This window comes from Peromyscus leucopus, chromosome 3 (assembly GCF_004664715.2).
Source record: "Peromyscus leucopus breed LL Stock chromosome 3, UCI_PerLeu_2.1, whole genome shotgun sequence".
In the NCBI taxonomy this organism is placed as follows: domain Eukaryota; kingdom Metazoa; phylum Chordata; class Mammalia; order Rodentia; family Cricetidae; genus Peromyscus; species Peromyscus leucopus.
Window position 1 is genome coordinate 28816752 of NC_051065.1, and position 24411 is coordinate 28841162.

General features: G+C 38.5%; 1 protein-coding gene across 3 annotated transcripts in view; it reads left to right on the plus strand.

Moving 5' to 3' along the window:
- Elapor2 (endosome-lysosome associated apoptosis and autophagy regulator family member 2) overlaps positions 1–24411 on the plus strand; it is a 176666-nt gene that overhangs the window by 145969 nt on the left and 6286 nt on the right. For all 3 annotated transcript variants that reach the window (XM_028862102.2, XM_028862110.2, XM_028862109.2), the window contains 4 exons: positions 448–549; positions 11556–11682; positions 13585–13763; positions 14785–14950. In XM_028862102.2, the coding sequence (XP_028717935.1) occupies positions 448–549; positions 11556–11682; positions 13585–13763; positions 14785–14950 (574 nt within the window). The remainder of the gene's footprint in view (positions 1–447; positions 550–11555; positions 11683–13584; positions 13764–14784; positions 14951–24411) is intronic.

Below are 24411 nucleotides of genomic sequence, written 5' to 3' on the forward strand. Positions count from 1 at the left end.
CTCTTACTTACACGTGTGGACTCATGCATGCACACACACACAGACACAAATACACACACATTCTTTGAAGTTAAGCAATCAGGAGACTTTGGCTTATGGCCTAATCAGTAATTACTCCTTATTCACACATCAAAACACCAGCCTGATGTTTTGGTATGACTGACCCCTGTTTTTTCAAAAAGTTTTTTTAAATTGTGATTAGAAGTATAGTAATTTCACTAAATGCCTTGATGATAGGCCATCATTTTACCTAGGAAAATTGTCTACTTCACATAGTCAGTGAAAACCAATACACTGAATTTGAATTAAGTTACAGATTAGTAACCCTTAACACATTTTCCCCTTTTTGTTTATTCATGGAGCAGGAAAGCCATTTTGTACATGATGCCCTTGTCCTGGTCATCTGTATCATATCTGATCTTTAATCTAGTCCCTGCTTTGTAATAGGTCTTCCACGGCCACCACATCTTGTATTAATGGCCGATCGACTGCTGTGAAAATGCGGTGTAATCCCATGAGACCTGGTGCAGGTGTGATTTCAGTCCCCAGGTATTCACTTTTACTATGTGGTTATTCAATGTTGAATTTCTTTTTAGACACAAAGCTGTATGGAAAATTACTATTAAAACATATTCTTATGGAAATAAAACAGAAAGAGAACAAAAGAACCAGTGCATTTGTTGTAGGGATATGCCGGGGCATGGCTTAAATGAATAGGTTCTTGTCAATGTCACTGCCTTCCAGGCTCTTTAATGACATCCCCTGTCCCTTTCGTCTTCAGTGTCTGACTCTCTTCAAAATGATTTAGGCAGTAAACAACTAATTACACTGTTTGTATTCTTGTATTTATTCTCACTGTTTATTTTCTTTAATTGGTTAGGAATGATCCTGGTTCCTAGAACTACATCAACAATTAACAATTAACTGCCTGGGTGTTAAGTCCCTGGACTTAGTAATCTAGCCTCTCTCTGAGTCATGATTCCTTTCTCTGCAAGAGAATGTGGTCTTGAAGACAATGTTCAGATCCATTTTCAAGCTCAGGTTTCTGAGTAAATATAGCAGACTCATCAAGGTAAACCTGACCTGTAGAACATAATGCAGAATATTCAATTGATTGACATTGATGTCCAGCTCTCTGTGATCTGTATTTGATATGTCCTGTTAATTTTTGGTGGGAATACTAGAACATACCTCCTAGGCTCCAAAAACCATTAATTTGAATATAGCCTATTTTCTCCACAAGGAACACTTAAGTGTCTCAGTATTTTCAATGTATTGTTCAGCATGTTTAATATTGTTAGAGTTAAGGAACCTTTTGATAATAGTTTGCTTATCAATTCTCTATTCAACTCAAAACCATCTATTTAAAAATTATTTAATTTTTTTGTAATTTTACTGCTTGAGAGATTTTAAAGCCCTGTTTCTCTTACACATAGATTAGAGAACATTGTTCTATTCTGTAAACTACTGTATATTCTAGCAATAATAACACCAGTAATAGTAATTTTGGCTTATTTGGGGGATATACAGGCACACTAGCATTCGCTTCTCACCAGCTACATCTCTTGGTTTGCATAGGTCAATTAGTTATTTCTTTCACCTATTTAAGGTGAGAGAAGAATGTGATGAGAAAACAGAGGTACAGATGGTAGATAGAGGAACAGGGAGAGATGGATGCTCTTGGACTTCAGGGCATCCTACTATCATCTCCCAGCTGGAGTGACCACAGCAGGGTCTTTATGGAAAGATACATGCAAAGACTCCCGACACAGAAGCTTGTCTCTTTGCTCTTGTGTTCCTCTGGGTAGTTTTTGAGTTCTTGTGCTCGTTATATTTACTATAGCCCTCCTGAGAGCTAACCTCTCTGGATCTGGCCTGCAGAGTCCATCTGGGTGGCTTTAAAGTTTCCTCCAGATCTCTGACTCAAGCAGATGGTATCCTAAAGACCTGGCATTGCCTGAAGAAAATAATCCATCCTCTGGTTCTGCCAGGATACATTTTGATGTCTTACCATAAATAAAACATAGCCTCATGGTGTTAAAAGACGGCATCTCATGAGGATGTGAAGTTTGTCTTTACCTCCAGCAAGCTTTACCTCTATGGGGACTTTCCTGTGTTCACTGTGGTTTCTCAGGATCGCCTGCAGCAGAAACCTCAGAATATCTGTTGTTAAAATTTATTTCAGAGTCTCTGGGTGTTGAGCACTGGAGTATTTCTGAAAACAGAGAGCAGCTGTGAAGCATATTAAAATTGGAGGGCCATTTCTGTTGACGTACTTGGCATAGGCTTTACTTGCTCTGCTCTCCAGAGACAGGTTCTGTTGTCATTGTTTGCATCTTGGGCTTCTGAAAAGCTGATTTAAAACGTAGTATTCATGGCAGAGTCCTTCACCCAGATCTTGATAAAATTCCTTTGTAGTTGTGATGTACACTAAGGCTGCCAGACAGAGGCTCTAGGGAGCTAAGGAGTCCCAGCCACACAGTGCTGACCTTCAGTTTTCTCTTGAATGAATTTCCCATCAGGGCACAAGGGGGAGCCCAAGGACCAGAACAGGAAAAAAAGCAACTTGTCCCCAAATTAGGTTTATTTTATTTTATTTATTTAGGTACAGGGCTGAATAAAGATTTTTGACTAACAGAAAAATAATTTTACATCTTTTTGGAAGCTTTAAAATCTCCAAGGAAAAGAAGCTAACCAGACACCTACTCTTGAGATGACTCTTACTGACCAGGAAATCTCAGAGTGAGACCTTGACCATATTGGTACATCAGGAACTATTCTTGGCCAACCAGGCAAAAGTGACTTCAGTATTAGTAATGTCATCTGGGTCTTTGAATCTTGGTGGTCAGAATGACATCCTAAAGACCCTCAGCACCTGTGAAGTGAAAAGTCTGGACAGGGAGAAGCAGGGAGTTCTGCTAAGTGTGGATCTGAGATGGAACATGTTACCTGGACTTGGGTCTCATCTGCGATTAGAAACTTCAACCTGTCTGCTTGATCTGGCAAATATATGTATGTGGTTCCTAGATGAAAACTGGACAGTGTAGCATCCATGGCAGATAAAATCTGACAGCCTCGGTGACTTCTGAGAGGTATTTTTCTAACGAAGTTTGCTGCTTGGGCACATACTAAATTTCTTCTACAAAGGACTGCTAATAGCTCTAAATAAATCTACATTGAGAAGCCTATTGGCTGGCTTCTTAAATCTCCAGTCAAATCTTTTGTTAGGGATAATGCATACCTCAGCACTGTGTCTGAGAACTGCCCTTTCAACGATCCAATAAATTTGAGTTAGTAAAAAGATTACACACGTGCCTTCTTAGAAAGCAGGCTCTGATGACGGGTCTGTTGTGATCTGGAAGGTCCTCCTTGCAGGAGGCACTGAAACTGAGGTTGTGTAGCTGCTGAGTACCAACCAAGTTGGGATGGAACAACCTCCTAATGGCTCTTGTTCTTCCATAACATAATGCCTTTTCAAAATGCCACCCTCCTTCAGTGTCTCGAAAATGATTTGTCAAGAAGCACGGTAAATAAAGAAGCAAACAGCTGCTTTATCCCAGGGCAGGGCTCAGCAGATCTGCATGTTCCTGGTATGTTCTCTGAACTGAATTGCCTTTTTTAAACATTCATCATTAATGTTCACGTGAAAGCATCATCGTCTCCCTCTTTCCTTCCTCCCAGTTTATGAACACACTCAACTGCTTGAGCTGTTTATCAGTCAGCCTAAAATTGCTTTGTGAAATCCTCTTGCAGAATCCAAACTCATTTCATTATCAAGATGGCCTCTGAAGATATTGCATCTCACCAAAGGAATGCTTCTCAGTTCTGCCCTGACTGTGTTTCAGAGTTGAATACTCCGGGGATTTATTCCACAGGCTCAAATTTAGTCTTTATATCAAAGTCATCAGGTTTATTGGAATCTAATGCAGCATTTGGTTGAGACATCAACAAAGGCCTATTAATGTCAAAAAAATCTATTCATTTGAAATTAAGAGTTAGAGATAGACTAAATGAATTCCTTATCTTTTCCCTCTGAATCTTCACAAGATAATAGATACCCAAGTCTGAAAAGTAAGATAATGCAAGAGATTAAGGCCAAATATGTCCCTAGAACAGAAATGTACTGATGCGCATAAAAGCTTTATGAACATTTGAACATACTCAAAAAACAATGATTGAAAATGAAAAACCTTTAATTCAGACTTGCCAAAATCATACAATTCAAACATGAATAAGCCATCTTAAGTGATGGATATAATCACACCACAAAACATTCATACATTTTTAGAACAATTTTGAAATAGTGAAAATAAAACTGAATTTCTTCCCACTAAGGAAACAATCTGCAGAGAAAAGAAACTAGGGAGGGAGTTAGTGTGTCCCTGACCTTGAACAAGCACCAACTTATGGTAATTAATCTAGGATGAGTCTTTAGAAAGGGGAGTCCTTAAAGGTGTGCTTTGTGTCCCTGAATCTAAGAGTCATAAGTGAAAAATACTATGTTCAAATTCAGGTGGTTAGGTCTGAGAGTTTGTGTCCCCCAAATTCATGTGCTAAAGTAGCATTAAAATGCTAAAAGCCAGCCTGAGGCTACTAGAAAGTGGTAGTGTTGAGAGGCAGTTAGGATACAGTATTCTGAGGACATGAATGAAATTGGGGTACCCCAACGAACTAGCTCCCTGTAATGCCATGTGAGGATACACTGTGAGATTGCACCATCTGTGAAGCAGAGGGCAAGCCCTCACTCAGAAGTACTGTAAGCTTAGCCTCCCCAGCCTCTACACATCTAAAAAATAAATTTGATATTTTTCAAGCTAATGCATTTTGCTATAACAGACCAAATCGTGTAAGACATAGTCATATACAATCACACTTATCATATAAAAAAAAAATGAGACAAGATACCATATTTTATGGGTCCAACACAAGAGAGCCTTCTCCAAATGCCCAGGCTTTGCGACAGAGAAAGGCTGTTTCAGCAGATGCTGAGGCTGAGAGGAATCGGCAACAGCAGGTCAGATGATAGACTATGTACCCTGGCACACTTCATAGAGAAGGCTTGATTTGAACTGTGACACTCAATTTATAGCAAAGAATCAAAATTGGGCGCCATACATAGTAAAGAGTCATTGGGCAAAAGGGTTATAGACTTGGTTCTAAACTGCATTTAACCTAGGTGTATCCTTAAAGAAAACTCAAATCTACCAAGGAGAGGTGATTTGAATACACAATGACAGTCTTATAAATGATAGCAGTGGCTAGATTTTTTTTTTTTTCTTTCTGTAGTGTCTGCAGTTCGGTCAGTTCTCGAGAAATAGACTTACATTGTTAATAGTCATAAATCTTTGGTGCTTTAAGCTTGCTGGGTCTGCTGTCTCCTTTTATGCATCAGAACCGTCGGGTGAAGATGGAAGCACAGCTTCGCCTCTGACAGATTACAGAAACGAGGTGGGGGAAGGAGGAGAATTGTCATTTTAAAGTTCAGTTGGAGTTATAGCTTGCATTATTGTCAGAAGTTTTGCAACTTTAATTTTCCCCATCATTTTGTTTACGTTTCTTTACAAGGTTTAGCAGACTTACTCTCCTCTCCCTGTCCTCTTCCCTACCCCATGGTAAACAGTTTGGTCGTCCCACAGCTCACCCTTCCTGGAAAGAGAAATCAGAAAATAACATGAGGAGGAGAGATTTGAGCTGGACAATTTTTGCTAAATGATCAGAAACAATAATTACTTTAAAAATGGAAAATCATGGTTATATTGGAATCTCTTTCTAATTGGGCATTCAAAGTTTTAAAAACTGCTTTTCCTGACCTAGAAGAACACAAGGAGGGTGGTTAATAGGTATATCTTTACCTATTGTATTTATTTTTATTTCAAGCCTCTGTTTATTAGTCTGCATTTATTTGTTTCACAAATAGGTGAATTAAAGCAGCTAATTACTAAGGGTTTTTTTTTTTCCTGAAAAGAAATTTACTAATATTGTTATTCCTGACAAAAAATACTAGGCCTCTATTACTGCATTACATAAGGATTGTTTATCTGCATTTACATTAGATATATCTCATCTGCAACACAGACACTTCAGAAAGACTTTTTTGTGCTTATATTTTAGGATGTCTTGGAATGTATTTACTTAACCAAGAATACTAAAATTTGCTGGCATCTATAAAAATACAGTTTTGAATTATATATAGATACATGCTTTTGAGTGTAATAGAGACTTTTGTAGCTCTTGGTGAGCTTGACTCAGGGAACTAGGGTGCCACATGATCAGTGGTCACCAAAGTTACTCTGATCCAGCAGCTTCTAAGTTACTTGTCTCACACCCAAGAATATGGAACCAGGGACAAGGAGTGAGCAGAGTGGAAGTGGATTAATAAAGGGAAAGAGATTTAAAAAAGCTCTCAAGAGTTTGAAGATCTCGAAGGGAGAAACACTGCCCAGTTTCCCTCCCCAGTGAGCTTTTAAGGTTCTTATGGCCAAAACTGTACAACAATAATCTTTACTGGGATTGGATAGAGGCATCCACAGCCTTATGTGTGCTCCCTTGACCCAACTGTTCAATGTGAAAGTTACTTACCCCTTGATGATCTAGCACAGACTCTGTCTTTGCTGCCTGTTTGGGGGTCACTACAATGTCATTTACAGTTAAAGGGGAGGATGAGAGAAGCTGGAAGAATGGGACACATACTGCTTCCTTACATCTCTACCAATCTCAAAGAGCTCATCTATCCCATGACTTCAAAAAGAGGTGAGGAGCCTGAAAAGCATAGGAAGATCTCAGCAAACACCGGGCTGGGAAACACTAGATGAAACACAGAAAAATTGACTGTTAGATTTGTAAAGGAAACAACAGACTCTAGTTGGAGTTCTGGGAAAAGCAGTAAAGAAAGTGGAGAATCCCCCTTCTCCCCTAGTTCCCCTACTCTGGGTCCATAAACAAAAGGAAAATCTCATGAACAAAGAGCAAAAATAAAATTTTGGTAAGAGATTACGAAGCCAGCAATGGGAAGCCACTTAGTGGCGCTGGCTGCAGCATGGCCTATTATGCTGGGACAAGGCAGGAGTGGATCCAAAGAGAGACTTGAATCTAGCCGCTCCGCCAGGAAGAGGAGAAGACTCTATAGCTCCACACTCCAAAACTATGCCCCCTCCTCCACACTAAGTGCAGGTTCTCCAAAGAACTACAGAACAACACATATAGTCCAGGGGAACTGACCTGAACTGGAACTCAGTTGCACATATATACTCAAACTGATAGAAAGGCAGCTCAAGACAAGAATATCCAGCTGTCAAGTTAAATGCAAATGTGTTGGCCGTATCAGAGCCTTAGGCATTGAAATCTGCCTGGGGAAAGTGAGACCATACAGAGCACAGAGACAGGAGATACACATGGTGAGTGGGGCTTTACCTTGAAGTAAAGTCTGTGTTTGATGAAAAGGGGGAATTCAATTACAGTTTGAACTTCACTGGGATGGTGGAGACAGTCAGGTATCTGGGGCTTGCCAGCCAGTCTTTCTAACCTACATGGAGAACTCCAAAACACTGGGCTGCCATAGCTCAAAGTAAACTGGATGGTGTGGGGGCCTCCCCCACTTTCCCCCCAGGGTACTCTTGAGCAGGGAGAAATGAAAAATATTTAGATAGAAATATAGAGGAGAGAGACAGAAACATAGGATAGCCTCGGGAAGGCCTGGGTCAAAACCCATCAGTTGCTTCTAGCTCTGCTAAAGGACTTTTAAAGGAATGCCAAGGGGTGGAGCAAAAGAACTCTCCCCGCCCACCACACCATCACAGTCAAGTGCAGACCATCCCAAACACCTGGTAACCACACACGTGGTCAAGCCATCCCCTAAATGCAGCCCTGCCATGTAAAGCAAGCTCAGATCTCACTAGGAAGTTTTGTGGGCTCCCACAGGGTGGTGCCTGAGGAACAACACTTAAGGCTGTCCTCTGACATTTGTATGCATGCACTCACATGTGCACCCATATGAACCCTCACAAGAAATTAGTTAATAGGTTGAACAAACAGTTCACAAAAGATGAAGCACAAATGGCCAATACATATATGAAATAATGTTCAACACCCTTAGCCATGAGGTCACTGCAAGGTTAAAACTACATTGAAATTATATCTCACCCCTGTTAGAATAGCTATCACTAAGTAAACAATGAATGCAAAGATGTATGGAGAAGGGAATCCTTATTCACTTTTCTGTGAATATCAATTAGCCCAGTGACTTATGGAAATCAATATAGAGGTTCCTCAAAAAACTAAAGATAGAACTGTCATATGACTCAACTATACCACTTCAGGGTTATACACCTTAATGACAGTCAATGTACCACACAGATATTTACACATCTACATTTGTTGGAGTGTTATGTACACTATCCAAGATGGAAACATCATGATACATGTACACATTGGAGTTTGATTCAGCCCCAAAGAACAGAATTAAGTTGTTTGTAGGAAAATAGCTACAATTGGAGATCATCACTCAAAGCAAAATAACTCAGATTCAAACATAAACATTTGATACTTTTCTCTTATTTCTAGATTCTAAATTTTATGTAGATAAAGATTATAGAAATGGATGACAAGAAAGGAGAAGTTATACCACAAGGGGAATGAAAGAGAATATTTGGGAGGGGGTGAAAATGGAAGGTGAGGGATATGATCAAAGTGCTATTGTATTGATATATCTTTATGAAACCCATCAATGTGTACAGTTAACATACCAATACAGTTTATGTTAAGGCCTTTAATAGGGAGTGTGGTGGTATTGTATTCCTCAAAATATTGTGTGCCTTAATAAACTTATCTGGGGTCAGAGAACAGACAGCCACTAGACACAAAGGCTAGAAAATGGTGGCACTCACACCTTTAATCCTAGCATTCCAGAGATAGAAATCCCTCTGGATCTCTGTGAGTTCAAGGCCACATTGGAAATAGTCAAGCATGGTGACACACGCCTTTAATCCCAGAAAGCCAGCCTTTAATCCCAGGGAGTGGTGGTAGAAAGCAGAAAGATATATAAGGCGTGAGGGCCAGAAACTAGAAGGTTTTGGCTGGTTAAGATGTGGCTGGTTGAGCATTCAGGCTTTTGAGCAGTGGTTCAGCTGAGACCCATTCCGGATGAGGACTAGGAGGCCTCCAGTCTGGGGAGACAGGACCAGCTGAGGATCCGGCGGGGTGAGATGGCTGTGGCTTGTTCTGTCTCTCTGATCTGCCAGCATGGACCCCAATAACTCGGCTCGGGTTTGATTTTATTAATAAGAACTTTTAAGATTCCTACTACAAGGGAGCATATGTTTTTATTCTTATTGTTTTGTATCTATCTTTTAGCTAATGGATATTCAGGAGATCTATGCTCAGCATTAGCCATGGTCAGAAGGAAGCTGCAGGGAAAACCTCTAGTCACATGGACTGATTTAAAGGGACTAGAAGTTAAATAGACAAATTAGGAGAATAGTCTCTAGATTTTGCACATTCATAAAAAATAGCTGTTTATACCAGAACGTCTTCAGATAGATTCTGGTTCAGTTGGAATATATACAGCAATTACACATTAATTTAGAGTCAGTGCTGTTTATCTGTTCCTTGGTCAAAGAAGCAAGACAAAGTTGGCTCACACAACAGAAAGCAGGGATTCATAAAGTAGTCACTTAGGTTCTGCCTATGATTGCTCTGTACATCTACCCCAGGTCTACATTGTTATCCCTTTAAGTCATCATCAGTCCAGGGAGACCCAAGATTGTATTGGAGCACAGAGTGTTGTGTTGACCTGATGGTTGGTTGGTTCACTTAAGAAATTTTTGTTCTCGTGCGGTAATAGACCCTGGTTCTCTCCCCAAATTCTTTCCCCAGGGTATGTTGTCTTTGATAGGAGCGATAATCCACTTGGCATCTGAGGCTTAGGGCTCTGCCTCCTAACAGTCCTCATTGCTTTGCCCTGGATGGTCCAGCAAGAGTGACTGATGAGTGATTTTCTATCAGTTCATCAAGCCATTTTATCCCTTTGATAGGAAGTTCTTTACTTCCTTCTGTCTTACTCCTCCTAAGTGTTCTAGACTCAGCTTAGAGGCTCTGACTTTCAAGAAACATTTCCAGAAGCTTTTTATTTCAGTTACTATCTGTCTGTCTCCTGATGTTTCAAAGAAAACAGCTTGTGGCAAGTGAGATGGCTCAGTGGATAGAGGTGCCATGTGGTGGCCAAGCCTGATAGTCTGAGTTTGATTCTTGAAATCAATATGGTAGGAAAGAACACACACACACACACACACACACACACACACACAGAGAGAGAGAGAGAGAGAGAGAGAGAGAGAGAGAGAGATACACTCACACAGATACATACACAAGTAATTCTTCAAATTCCTAATAGAAGTATATAGTCATGACCACAACAAATTTTAGATCATTTTCATCATTTCTCAAAGAGTCTCTGAACCCTTTGACTCTCATCTTTGTGTTGTAAGTTTTCCTGTGTCCTGACTGGCTGGCCTGGACAAATCTCTCCCACTCACATCTCCCAAGTAAACACACAGAGGCTTATATTAATTATAACTGCATGGCCATCAGCTCAGGCTTATTACTGACTAGCTCTTACACTTAATTTAACCCATAATTCTTATTTATATTTAGCCACATGCCTTGGCACCTTTTCTCAGTCCTGCCTTGTCATCTTACTTCCTCTGTGTCTGGCTGGCGACTCCTGACTCTGCCCTTCCTCTTTCCAGAATTCTCCTCGTCTCTTGCCCTGCCTATACTTTCTGCCCGGTTACTGGCCAATCAGCATTTTATTTATCAACCAATCAGAGCAACACATATTTGCAGCGTACAGAATGACATCCCATAGAACATCTTCCTGTATATTAACCCTCTTCCAAACCCTAATCAGCAAACCATCTGTTCTCTGTCCCTATTCTAGACTTTCATATGGATAGCATCATGCAATACATATTATTTCTAACTGCTTTTCCACTTAGCATAGTATTTTCAAGGTTCATCCAAATTGTGGCATATATCATTACTGCATTCTTTTATATAGCCAAGTAAAAGTCCATCAGACAATTACACTTATCTATTTATCCAATGCACATTTGGGGTGTTTCCACTATTAGTCATTCTGAGTGATGTTGCTGTGGACATTCATTACCAACCTTTGTGTGGAATACATTTTGCTCTTCTTGGGTTTATACCTATGAGCAGACTTGCCTGATTATATGATACTTTCATGTTTAGTTGTCTGAAGAAATGTAAGACTCTCTGAAAGTAGAGGGGCTATTCACATTCCTGTCTGCAGTGTACGAGGGTTCCCTTTTCTTCACATCCACCCTGTACTTGGCACTATTTGTCTGTTTTATTCTAGCCACCCAAAATGGTAGCATGAAGGGCTATCATTCTAGTTTCAGCTCCTTTAGACATTTTCTGTTTTCTACAAATGTTTCCTCAACATTAACACAACATTACCCAGTATGCTTTGGGAACTTCAGTATGGATTGGAATGGATTGAGTGCATTAAAAAGGCTGCTGTTTCTTTAACATTTCAGCAAGTGCCCAGCTGGCACCTGTGATGGCTGTGCATTCTACTTTCTATGGGAGAGTGCAGAGGCTTGCCCTCTGTGCACAGAACATGACTTCCATGAAATCGAGGGAGCCTGCAAGAGAGGACTTCAGGTGAGGACTAACCTTTACAGGCATCCTGAACAGATGTCAACTACTATTCCCATGTCTGTGAATAAACAGATTTCTTTGGATGCTAAAGCTTCAAAATTGAACAAAAATAATGATTGCAAAAAAATACTTCAGTGTGTATCTTTTAAAATTCTAAACATTTAATTTTTAAGGACTGTTTCAGTCCTATTTCCTTCCCTGTTCTTTTCAGTTTTCCACTTTGTATTGACCGGGCATGCACTTCCACTATTCTGTAAGTGTTTCAAATACAGATGTGTATCATTTACAGAATGTAAGTCTTTTACACATAGCTGAAAGAAGCAAAAAGCCTCCATGGCTTGTGAGAAAAGTACTCTTATCAAATTGAGATCTTAAAAGTCTATACCTGGTTCTAAGTATGTGTTAAGCATCATATCTAACATTATGCAGTAATAAAGATTTGAAGTGATACAGTGTTATCAGTAAGAGAAATGCTTTTGAATTTATCACCAAATTTATCTTAATCCTGTTCCAAAATCCCCTTCTGTGCTGGAAGAAGGAACCGTCCAGTTGCTGTGTCAGCTGTCTGTCTGTTCCTGGTGATACCTGATCAGATGATTGGATCAGGCTTTCTAATGAATAGTTTCAGAGTAACTAGGAACTTTTCCCCAGTTACATTCTTTCTTTGACAGTACCTGAGGAGCTGACTGAATAGTTTGGCATTTTGGGTTTACATATATCATTATGATTTTGAGTTCTTGAGATGCTTAGAATATAACCACTAGACAATGGAACTTTTTAATGCATCTCTCATTCATACACACTTGATAAAGCTGTCTATTCTTTCACACAAACCTTTTTGGTGGTGTTGGTAGGATGTATTTCAGATGAGGTCCACATGTGCTAGAGTTTACATTTACTCTGGTTTACATTTAGGTGATGGTGAACCTAAGTGTGCCTCTGCATTTCCCACTCCTCACTCTTATAAAAATGTCATCCATTTCAAAAGTAATTTACTGATGTTCAGTTCAATAAGAATGATAACAGTTGTCATGAACTAAAAGCCACAGGATCACTAATAATCCTTTCTAAAAAAACATGCGAAAAGATCATATATGAAACCTGACTGAAACTTCTCCTCATAGTAAACCATCATCCTGTATATTAGTTCATAACTAATAGTACAAATGTGTCTATGCACATAAGACATAAAGCAAAACATGGCTTGATCCTTTTGTTGGAGTGTAGATAAAGTGAATAGCATACACCAGAAAATTTAATGGTGAGCCAGACATAAAACATAATATTCCATGTTATTGGATTTAAAGATCATGTAAATAGCTACTGGTCATAATATATACTAAGCTATAGAAGGAAGAATGCACTGAACTATGATTTCTGGTTTTTATCTGCCTCATTTTATCACTTTACTTTTTAAAATGCTTGGTAAGACCCCATGTATCTGCTTTATTGTTCACTGGTTAATTGTCACTGCTATTTAGGGCACATTGACATTGCTTTAGGAATTGAATCATCTACTTAGGGTTGGTGAGAATGCTTGGTATAGTAGTGATGACCCTGGAATCATCAAAATTTAAGGAAAACAGCTCAAAGTGCCAAAGTGGAATGGTTTCTATTCAATTCTTTAGCATGTCGTGAACCCCTCTAATGTGACAGTGCATGTCTTTGTTTGATTTTTGCACTTTAATTCATTATTTACTTATTTTCTATATATCTTTCCTGTCTTCCTAGATATTCTTTAATATTAACTGAATAGGAAATATCCTTATGCTTATGATAAGCATAAGTTAGCAAAACTCTTTTCTTCGATGTGATAAGTTGACCCAGTACCAATTCTAGCTTTTACAGTTCAATCCTACTCTCATTTCTAATCTCATCTATGGTCTCATTTATTTGTTTTAAAAGGAAACATTGTATGTATGGAACGAACCCAAGTGGTGCATTAAAGGAATTACTTTGCCTGAGAAAAAGTTATCAACCTGTGAAACAGTTGACTTTTGGCTGAAAGTGGGAGCTGGTGTGGGGGCATTCACAGCCGTTTTGTTGGTGGCTTTAACGTGCTACTTTTGGAAAAAGAATCAAAAGTAAGTAACCTCATTGGATGATCTTATAGGAACTAGAAAATCTGCTTATGCTGTGAGAATTTCAGTCCTAATTATTGTAAGTTGTCCATTCTCTCAGTGCCACAAGACATTTCTTCTTCTGGTGAGGAAGGTATAGGCAAGATATTTGAGAAAGTAGGGAGAATAAATGATTCTTATTTTAATAATTGAAAGTGGATGGAGCATTGCTGACCACTGAATTAGTCATTTGTTATAAAAGTGAAAAAGTCTCTAAATTACCCAGATAGGAGCAGGGCTGAGACTGGAAGATGGGCCTATTTTTCTTTCTCTGACATAATCTAACTTCTTGTTCCACCTTTCTCTTTTGGTTTCTTGTACAAAGATGTTTTCAAAGAAACAGACAAAGCATACAGGCAAATATCATCTTTGTTTATTTCAGGTCTCAAAGACAGTGGCTCTGAACGTTGAGTTCAACCCTTGCATGTGTCTGTTCCATGGCCTGAATCTTTGGAAAAGTTGTAGAACTTAGAGGGCTGTGGGGAATCTATGTTCTAGTTTCTAGGAATAATTATAACATCTGAAGTCATAAGTAAAGAGAGAAAGTAAAAATGAAGTAGAGATACAATAAAAAGCAAATCACCTGCTTGATATTTTCATCTTTATAATCTAAACTTTAGAAAATGTGATAATGATTTGGTATTGACATATTAATACGTCATGGAAATGCATCCTGACCTCAAGGCTTTTCTTTGTCTTACAAATGTTCCCTATAATTGGATAGTAAGGTCAATGTAAAATAAGTGGTAAAATATAACGGTATTGAACTGATTCTCTGACATCCTGGGGAATATTTTTATGGCTGATAAATGAGAACATTTAAAGCTACAGCTACAGGTGAGAGGAATTTGCTGTTGGAGAAACTATACAGTATTATCGGGAGTATTTTGGAAGCCAGTATATGAATGTTTATAATAAATATGATTTTACTAATACTGTAAATGACCAGCTTATTTACTTACTTATTTATTCTACCACTGCTTAGGCTGGAATACAAATATTCTAAATTAGTAATGACGACTAACTCGAAAGAGTGTGAGCTCCCAGCTGCAGACAGCTGTGCTATCATGGAAGGAGAAGATAACGAAGAGGATGTTGTATACTCCAACAAACAATCACTACTAGGGAAACTTAAATCTTTGGCCACAAAGGTGAGATCTGACTTTTAACCTGGAATTACTGAGCATTTGTGCATTGGGGCCATGCTGACCTAACACCTTTCATGCAAGTTCTGCCATTTAGTCCATTTGTGTCTCATCAGTATTTACTCAACAGAAGTACTCTTAGAAGTTTTATTATATTAGATTAATAACTGAATGCAGTATTTATGAGTTCACAAAGTAGGAACAACCTGTAAGGCTTTTTCTACATCAAAATAGTTCAATATAATGTGACTCTATAACTATTAAAAATCTTTTTGTTTTCTGAAACCTTAAATACGAGTGTCAGTCTACAGACTGAGTGGGTTCTATTTAAGAATATAAGTAGATGCACTACAAAAAAGAAAAATATAAGTAGATATGTGTAACAACAATTAATGAAAAATAGCCATTAATTTTAAAGAGGGAGTGGTTGAACATGGGTAGGTTTAGAGGGAAGAAAGGGAACGGGGAAATGATATCATATGATATTATGATCTCAAGAGTGAAATTTTAAAAAAATTGTTGTATGCTGATAGGACAGTAAGTCCAAACTAAAGTGAAAATAAGTAAACTATAATATTTCTATAAGATAAATATGTATGCCATTATTTGCATAATAAGAAATTAACATAGCTGCTTTGGGGAATTGGAATCTAATGAGAATCTTTAAGCAAAACATTTTAGTAATTCTCAAGTTTTCACAAAGTTCATGTATCATTTATAATCTTAAAAACAAAGTTTGGTTAATAAAAGATCTTATATTTACCTATACCTTTGTGTTTATTTTATTGTCTTTCTATAGAAAAGTTGCATAATTGGGCAGATGTTCATGGTATCATGTCGGATGTCATCACATTATTGGCTTTGTAATGACAGTTATATATGAAGGGAATGTAAAACCTTAAATAGTCTTTGAAATCACATTTAACATGCTTCACTATTGGGATAGGAGATAAGAATTTCCAGCTTGCCCACACAAAATAAAAAGAAACAGAATGAAAAACAAGGAAGAAAATGCATTTCAAATCATGGCGTTGCATTGCAGCAGATAGACAAATGACAAGGGATGACATTGGCTGGAATGATGGTCCATCACTTAAAGCACTTGCAGTGAGGCAAGGGACTAGAGTTTGCATCTCTAGAACATGTGTGAATGCCAGATGGGTATGTGGTGGTCCATCTGTAATTCAGCCTCAGAAGGTGGAGCTGGATCCCCTGAGCACACTGCCTAGCAAGGTGAGCCGTGTCTGTGAGCTCTAGGTTTGTTAGCAAGACCCTGCCTCATTAAGTAATATGGAAGAGCCACCAGGATAATTTCTGATACCAATCTTGGACCTCAGTATGCACACACATCTATGCATGTGGGCCTGCACACCTATAAACATGCAGGAACACAGAAACACATGAAAATAATAAAAAAAAAAATACATCTGTGACATGATTTAGTAACCATTCCCTTTCACTCTCCTAATTTAGGTACATAAATGTGGTAGATCACTTAAGAATAAAATAAATAAATTATATTTCTCTTGAAGTTTTTCTTTTATTAATTTGGGATTTTATGGAGGGTATGATTGCTGTGGAATAACAAATATATAGTGATTAAAAGTTCAAGTTTTGCCCTATTTGCTAGTGAACAAGTCAGCCTACCACATTTTCCTGTATGATTTAGAAGACATGAAACCAGACGGTTTAGAATTTGCAGAGATGTACTGGGCAGAGCAACAGTACCAGTCCCCAGTCCCCAGTCCTCACAGTCATGTGCAGAGGAAATGAGCACATGTTTGCATTTCTAAGTGCTTGTCCTTTGTTCTCCATTATCCTGGATGGGTAAGAAGCTCCCACTGTTCAGAGGGAGAAGCCATTTCCAAGACAACTGGCATGCCTGGTATTTGCTGTAGAAGAAGAAAATACTTTAACCTTGAACACTGCTTTCTATACAAACATACTTCCCTAATTGTTTTTTTTTTATTGTTTGATAGGTTCACACATTTATATAATGAATTTTTGTCACTTTCATCCCCCATTCTTGAAAGAAAATAGTATGAACCAAAACAAACCAGTATTTTCTTCATAGAATGTGCAGAAATGTAAGAAAACCATAAAGAATTATCTCATAGTCATATCTAAACTGCATTTCTATATCATTTTGGCTTCTGATGAATTTTCAGTGAATTCCATCCATCACTTTGCTTAGGGAGTGCCTGAGGCTGGGAGGAAGCCTTGTCCGTTTTCTCCATCCATCATTGAAATGAAGCTGGTGTCAATAGGATATTAAGCAGCAAGAGGAGGCTAGTTTGCATCATTATCCTTAACCATATGCCACTTCCAGACATACCTAGCTAAGCATAAACATGTCATAAACCATTAGGCTCTACTTTAGAGCGGTAAATGTCTTTCTTGTTTTTGTGTTGGTATTTCTACTCAGCGAGGGACCTTTCCACAGACAGAAAGATGTTTCTGCCATAAGATTCAGGTAGAATAGGGTCAAGAATCATCCCCCCCCATACTTCCCTACCCCCAGCCCCGCCACACACAAAACCCAACATAGAGGCCTAATATATTTCCTACTTTTTTTCTACATGGGCTCTGTGAGCAATGTATGCACCTCAATGATAATTATCATTTTAATCTAAGATATGGCAATCTATCAGGATAATGTACAACAGGATGTATTAATGGTTGTGTAGCTTTTTCTTCCAGTATGAATTATAGGATAGTTATATTGTTTCTAATAATGTACAGAGAATGAATTCCTAGTAATTTGAATGTCCTTAGACATGGGGCCACCTAGTTGAAGGCAGAGACAAACTTATAAAACCTTTACTAACTAAATGACTGCACAGGGTGAGTGTGAATAACAAGTAGGTTATTTACTCATTTAGAAAGCTTCTTATAGTCCTAGAGAATGCATGACTTATTTCGGATGTTTCCATAAAATTGAATATTTTTTTGACTATTCCTAAAGATAAAATCGCCATTTCTAGGAAGCAAGCAAGTTAACTTCTGGTTTCTACACTATGGTCTCGGTGTTATGTGCAGGGTGTCTTTGGAATTTATTATTAGTTACAGTTGTTGGAAACACCAAAGTAAGACCCACATCAGTCAGAAAACACAAGCTGACTGTGCCTCGAAAGGAGCTTCTTTGATGGCTAATGAAATTTAGGGGTTTCAACCCATCCCAAATAACTGTGTCCCTTTGTTTTCAAGATGGACAGTCAATTTGACTATTCTACTTGTCTATACCACAAATGGGGTGGCATCTATGGCCCCATGAGATGACTGAATGGTGACTATGGGAACAGTGGTGTTGGTTATTATTGGGACAGGAGCTGGGGCCATTCCCCTACTGCACACAATTGATTTCTCAGTGAGTCTGAAAGGGATGGTCAGGAAATTGTGAGCGGAGCATGTAGTGGATATGGCAGACCAGGAAGTCATGTAAGGTATTTTTACCACTTTGAGCAATCCACAGCAGGGTTTTTCTTCCGAGGCTGGTGATAGAATGGCACTGAAGGAGCTCAGTGGTGTCACTTCTTTACCTCTCTGCCTCTAAGATGTGTCTTTCCAGGTGTCCATCAGTTATATTGTGTCTCTTCGTTGTCTGTGCCCTATTCTGCAGCTATATCATCACCCATTTCTACTCATCTTCAGTTGGCACTCAGATTTATCCTCTAGAAATTCAAGTGCAAGAGAGCCAGGGAACTTTAAAATCCGTGGAGACCTACAGTGTGTCCCACTCTCCTCAGTGTGGGCTGCTACAAGGAGCTATGGTGAGCAGCACACATGACAAGGGATTCTTGTCCTCTTGATGCAGGGTCATGACAATACAACAAGACATTTCTGCTCTAGACCTTGCTCAAATCCCCTCACAGGTCCAGAAAGGGTAGTAAATTGGGGTGACTACATCCAGCACAGTCAGGATGAAAACTTTGCTCCCAGGCTCCCTAGCATACTCCAGTCGTATGCATGTTCTTCATTTCCTCCTGGTGACAGGAAGTCTTAGTTTCTCTACTACCCATTGTCTTCCTTAACAGCCAGTGACAGGGTAGATGGAGATTAAGAGTGAAGAGAAAGAATGTCAGAGAGCAAATGGACTTTGTTCTGGTGGACAGTCAGCTCAGCTGCTGCTCATTGTCCAATAAAACTGATGTTTTTCATTCATCCAAAGTCATGCTGAATAGCAAGGTTGTCATTTCTAACATTATCTGGTTTAGCTTTGGGCCCTTTAGATCACACAGGCCACATCACAATTGCTTTCTGTGTGAGGCCACAGATTTTCTGTCATTTGTTGATTTACATACCAGAGCCCCTCCTCCCATCAAGAATCTATTTTAATCTAGTGTATTTTTTATTGCATCTAGTTAATTCTTGGGTTTAAAATAAAGGATAGAGGAAATTCCTATGTTATACCTGGCTATAACACTTTATCTGGATTCTATTTGGTCAATTTCTTTTAATATACTGATCTCTTTATGCCTTATAAATCCATCTTGGAGCTAAATGCAAGTTCAAACACTAGTCAGTTCCTTGCAATATGTGCTTGTAGGAATTTGTTTTTGGGAAAATCTCCCAGAGAAAACCAATGCTCTGTGATTGCTAGTCAGGAAATGCATAAAACCTTGAGGCCTTTTTTTCCTATTAGCTTTTATTTAATTAATTAAGTTTGTGTGTGTGCATGTTTATTTATGTGGGTGCTTCTATGTGTAGGTATGTGTATATGTGGGGAGGGGTGAACATGTGTATGTGTGTGCATGTGTGTAGAGGCCAGAGGTCATTCCTCAAAGGTCTGGCCTCAGGTATCATTCCCTAGGTGTAGTCTACATTTTTTTTTTTTTTTTTTTTTTTTTTTTTTTTTTTTTTGAGACAGGATCTGTCATTGGCCTGAAGCTCACCCAGCAAGCTCCAAAGACTGGCCTATTTCCTTTCCCTGTTGTTGGGATTTTAAGAGCCTACCACTCCATGTTCTTTTCACATGGGCTCTGGGGACCTAACTTAGGTCCATGTGCCTTCAAGGCAAGCACTTTATTAACTGAATTGTCATTAATTGGTCAAAAGTTGGCTTGTATAAACTTGTTAGCTTTGTTGTCTTGGCAAAAGCCTCAGAGATTGGCAGAACACACCTCTGGGTATGCCTGTGAGCATGTTTTGAGAAATTCTTGAATTATGAAGACTCTCGTTTAAGCACATGATTAGGAAGTGGGACTTTGTTAGAGGAAGCAGCTCACTGGTGGGTGTGTCTTGGGGTCTTTATCTTGCTGTGATTCCTTCTTAATATTTACTTTCTGTGCTTCCCATCTGCTGAGATGTGGCTGTTCTGCCGTGCCTTCCTCATAGGATTGATCAATTCCTCCAGAACTCTGAACCAAAACAATCTTTCCCTTGCTTTATTTCTCTTAAGTTGTTGGTCACAGTGGCATAAAGTAATTGGCACAGCTTGGTAAAGTTCAATGTTCTGAAACCTAAGATGGCCAAGCTGTTGTAGTTCCTAACAGACATTGGGTCGTTCGACATCTCCAAAATTAGCCAGAATTCTCACTCACCAGGCTTCAACCCACTAGTGCTTTTCACACGCCCCCTTTAGTGCTGAGTATAGATACTTGTCTTTGTAATTTTTATCTAAAACAAAATAAATCCTTCCTTTTTACCAGGATGAAATTCCATGTTTGTTCTTCAGTTCTATATCTGAAGCTAACAGCCTGATTAGTAAGGAAGTCCTTCTGCTCAGGGGAGAATTACTATCTGAGCACTGTTCAGGAGCTGGCCTGTAAACCCTTTTCATTGTCCGGCAGTAAAATGTAGGACCCCTTATGCTTTGGAGTTTGGTCAACATGTTTGCTGCAATCTTTTTAAAGTTGGGGATTCATTTTCTGTCAATACATGTTAATCAGCATTTGAAACTTGAATCCTGCCTTATTTACAAAGCCATGTCTCCATTAGCAAAACAGTGAATAATTCTAATGGTTTTGAAATGTCACAGTACTTGCAAGCCAACATGTGGGTCTACCATGGTTTCATATTCTTTAGAAGGCTTGAGTATCCAATGTTAGAAACAAAAGAGTCTATTATCCATAGTAGGAACAGCAGCCAAATTTGTTTTGTTTGATCTGCACCTTCTGTAAGGGGAAAATGCTAGAAGATGCCTGCATATATAGTATATTGTGTTATGGAAGGGTGACCCCTGTCTTGGAAAACTTTGTAATAGTGTGCTTCCTGTGTGCTCCATATGTGCAGGCTCTGTTTTGAGCTTTCAGGACTGTAAGCAGGCTTTGCCTTTGCTCTGGAAGAAGGTACCATCTCTATCATTCAGTAATTCGAGTTTAATTAACATATTTGAGATTATTTAGAATGAAAGATAATCCACATCTTTAATGTGTAGAAGTCAAAAGAGAAGAGCCTCCCATAGTTTACCAGGTTTCTATTTACTGGGCAGTGTTTTCCAGGGAAGGAACATTTACATGCCAGGGGATATTTAAAGGAAAATAATGCTTAAGCCATATCTTAAAGAATGCCTGGGATTGTTCAGGAGAAGAGTAAGTTAAACTATTACAAAGACTTTTAAGCATTTCCTTATATTGTGGTGCCCACACCCATTATACTAAAGCCAGAACATTGAAAGATGGAAAACGTTCTTAGAAAGAATAACAGAAAATAAGAGATCAACAGAGATACTTCTCCATGAGAAAGTTCAGAATAATCATTTTTAATATAACAAGTTCAGTCAGTGTGCTCTTTTGTCCGCTTTTAAAAATTTATTGTTTTCAATAATTGAGTCAACATACAAAGAAATGTGATTCATTCTGACATTTCGCACATACATGTTACATGTCTTTGTCTCCCTCCCTTGCCCCCCCATCCCTCTACCCCACTCTGGTTCTTTTTCTTTAAGATTAATAGCCCACCCCTCTTTCATATCGCATGTATTCCATTCCTATATCCCCCCTCCCACCTTTTTAAGATCTACTCTTCCCCTCTCGTGTACCCCTTTCTAGTTTCAGCACCTCCCCCACCCACCCAGATATGCACATACAAGAGAAAACATGCAGTGTTTTGTCCTTCTTAAACTGGCTTATTTCACTCAGCAGGATGAGTTAGAGTTTCATCCACTTTCCCCCCCTGCAAATGCCATAATTTTACTTTTCCTCCTGGCTGAATAAAGTCCCATGATATATCTATATAATCATAATTACTTTATCCTTTCTTATGTTTATGAACATCTAAGCTGGTTCTGTTTCTTCCCTGTTATGAACAATACACTATTAAGTGTGAGTGTAGAAGTATCCCTGTATGAATAGTTAAGTCTCTGAATAGATAGCTGGGAAAGATAAAGTTGGAACACATGGTAGTTCTATTTTTAGGTTTTTGAGAAACCTTTATATTAATTTCCATGAGGGTCCCACCAGTTTACATTCCTATCAGCAATGTCTAAGGGTTTCTTTCTTCTCATAGTTTTGCCAGAATTTGTTACCATTTGTTGTCTTGATAGCACTTCTGATTGGGTAAAATGGAATCTCAAAGCAGCTTCAATTTGCCATTTTCCTGCTGGATAAGAATGTTGAACACATTTTAAAAAATTTATTGGACATTTGTGTTTATTAACTTTCAGCCTAGTTATTAATATAATGATTTTGGTGTTTGGTTTTTTCAGTGCTTTATAGGTTCTAGGTGTTCATAGAGAAGCGTAAAAGATGCTGGATAGCCAAAGGGATTCTAAGCACTGGTGAAATATCCGATCTTAAATTATATAATGAAGCAATAGTAACAAAAACTGTGTGGTACTGGCACAAAGACGAGCATGTAGACCAATGGAACATAGCAGAGGACTTAAAAATAAGCACACACAGCGACAGCCAATTAATTTTTGACAAAAGTGACAAAACACATATTGAAAAAGACACCCTCTTCAGCAACAGATTCTGGGAAACCTGAATAACCACATCTAGAACAATGAAACTAGATTCTCATTCTTCACGTTGCACACACAAAAATCAAAGTGGATCAAAACCTTAATATAAAAATTGAAAATTTGAAGCTGCAGGATGAAAATATACAAAAGTACTCTTCAGGATCTAGGCAGGGCACAGGCTTTCTGCACAAGGACTTCCTGCAAAGGACTCCAGTAGCAGAGAAAGTAATCTCAAGAATTCATACGACCACATTAAATTCAAAAGCTCATACATAGCAAAGGAAATGGTCACTGAAGTAAGAAGACCACCTCATGAAGAATGGGAAAAGAAATCTTGCCAGTTATATCAAGAGTTTTTGGTTGTTGTTTGTTTTTGTATTTTTTTTATTTTTTAAAATGAAATTTTGACCTATTGTAGAAAATATGAAACAATTATATGTGATAAAACCATTAACCTCCCACCTAATTTTATTATATTGGCTTTGTTGCATATCTGCCCATCTCTCTACATTTTTATTGGAGTCTTTTCATATTGTTTTAAAGTAAGCTGCAGACCTCAATATGCCTCACCCCAAAGACTTCAGGATATGTATTTTAAGGGAAGTGCATGCATTGTGACTATCACATGATTTGATGAATTCTGCGAAAGGTGTATACTTCAAGTTCCATGACAATTTAGCACACTTTCCTCCTGAAAGTGACCTCTAGTTCTTTTGCATGGAATTGGGCTCTGATCTCCCAAAGGCAAGTGCTGTAGCAATCTTTTAAACCATAGATTAGTTTTGTGTGTTTCAGAGCCTCACACGATCACATCATACAATGTGTCATATTCTGTGAAAATTTTTCTTTTTCTCTGAAGAAAATTTGTGAGATTCATACACGCTATTTTAATTAGGAGTGGAATACTTTTTATTCACGAGTGATGCAGTATTACCTGGATGCATCTTTCTAATGGACACCTATGCTATTTCTAGTGTTTGGAGAGAGCTACTGTGTACATTAAATCTTGTATAGACCACTTAACAATGGGTATGCATGACTTGAACAAGCAAAGCTATACAGTTTTACATCTCTTTGCTTTAGCTCATATTCTAAAGACCATAACTTATTCGGTACTTTCCTAGTGCTGTACTGCATCTGGATGTTTGTTTGCCTTGACTTCACCCAGCAATTAAAAGAAAACTGCAATTAAGTTTTTGTGGGTTTTTAAAGTTTATTCTCTAATTATTTATAAGGTACTATAAGATGCTTTTCTTGTTTGGGGGAATGTGATAACTTTATCATTACTTTTAACAGTAGACACTGTGGAGACACATCATGCATGTGTCACCCAGTATCACAAGAGCAGGAGTAGGGTCTCTTAGCACAGAGGAGAGGAAACAGAGTGGGAGAGGTGTTGTAGGATGTAAAGAAAAGCTTCCTGGAGTCCAGGGCTTAGGTCCAGGGCTTAGAAAAGTTATACTGTGTGGCATCCTTACAGGGAAGATCCTGATTTGTCTAATAGGTGATAGAGCTAAGAAGTCACCATTTCCCAAATCCTAGTCTCCTGTTTGTCTTCTATAAT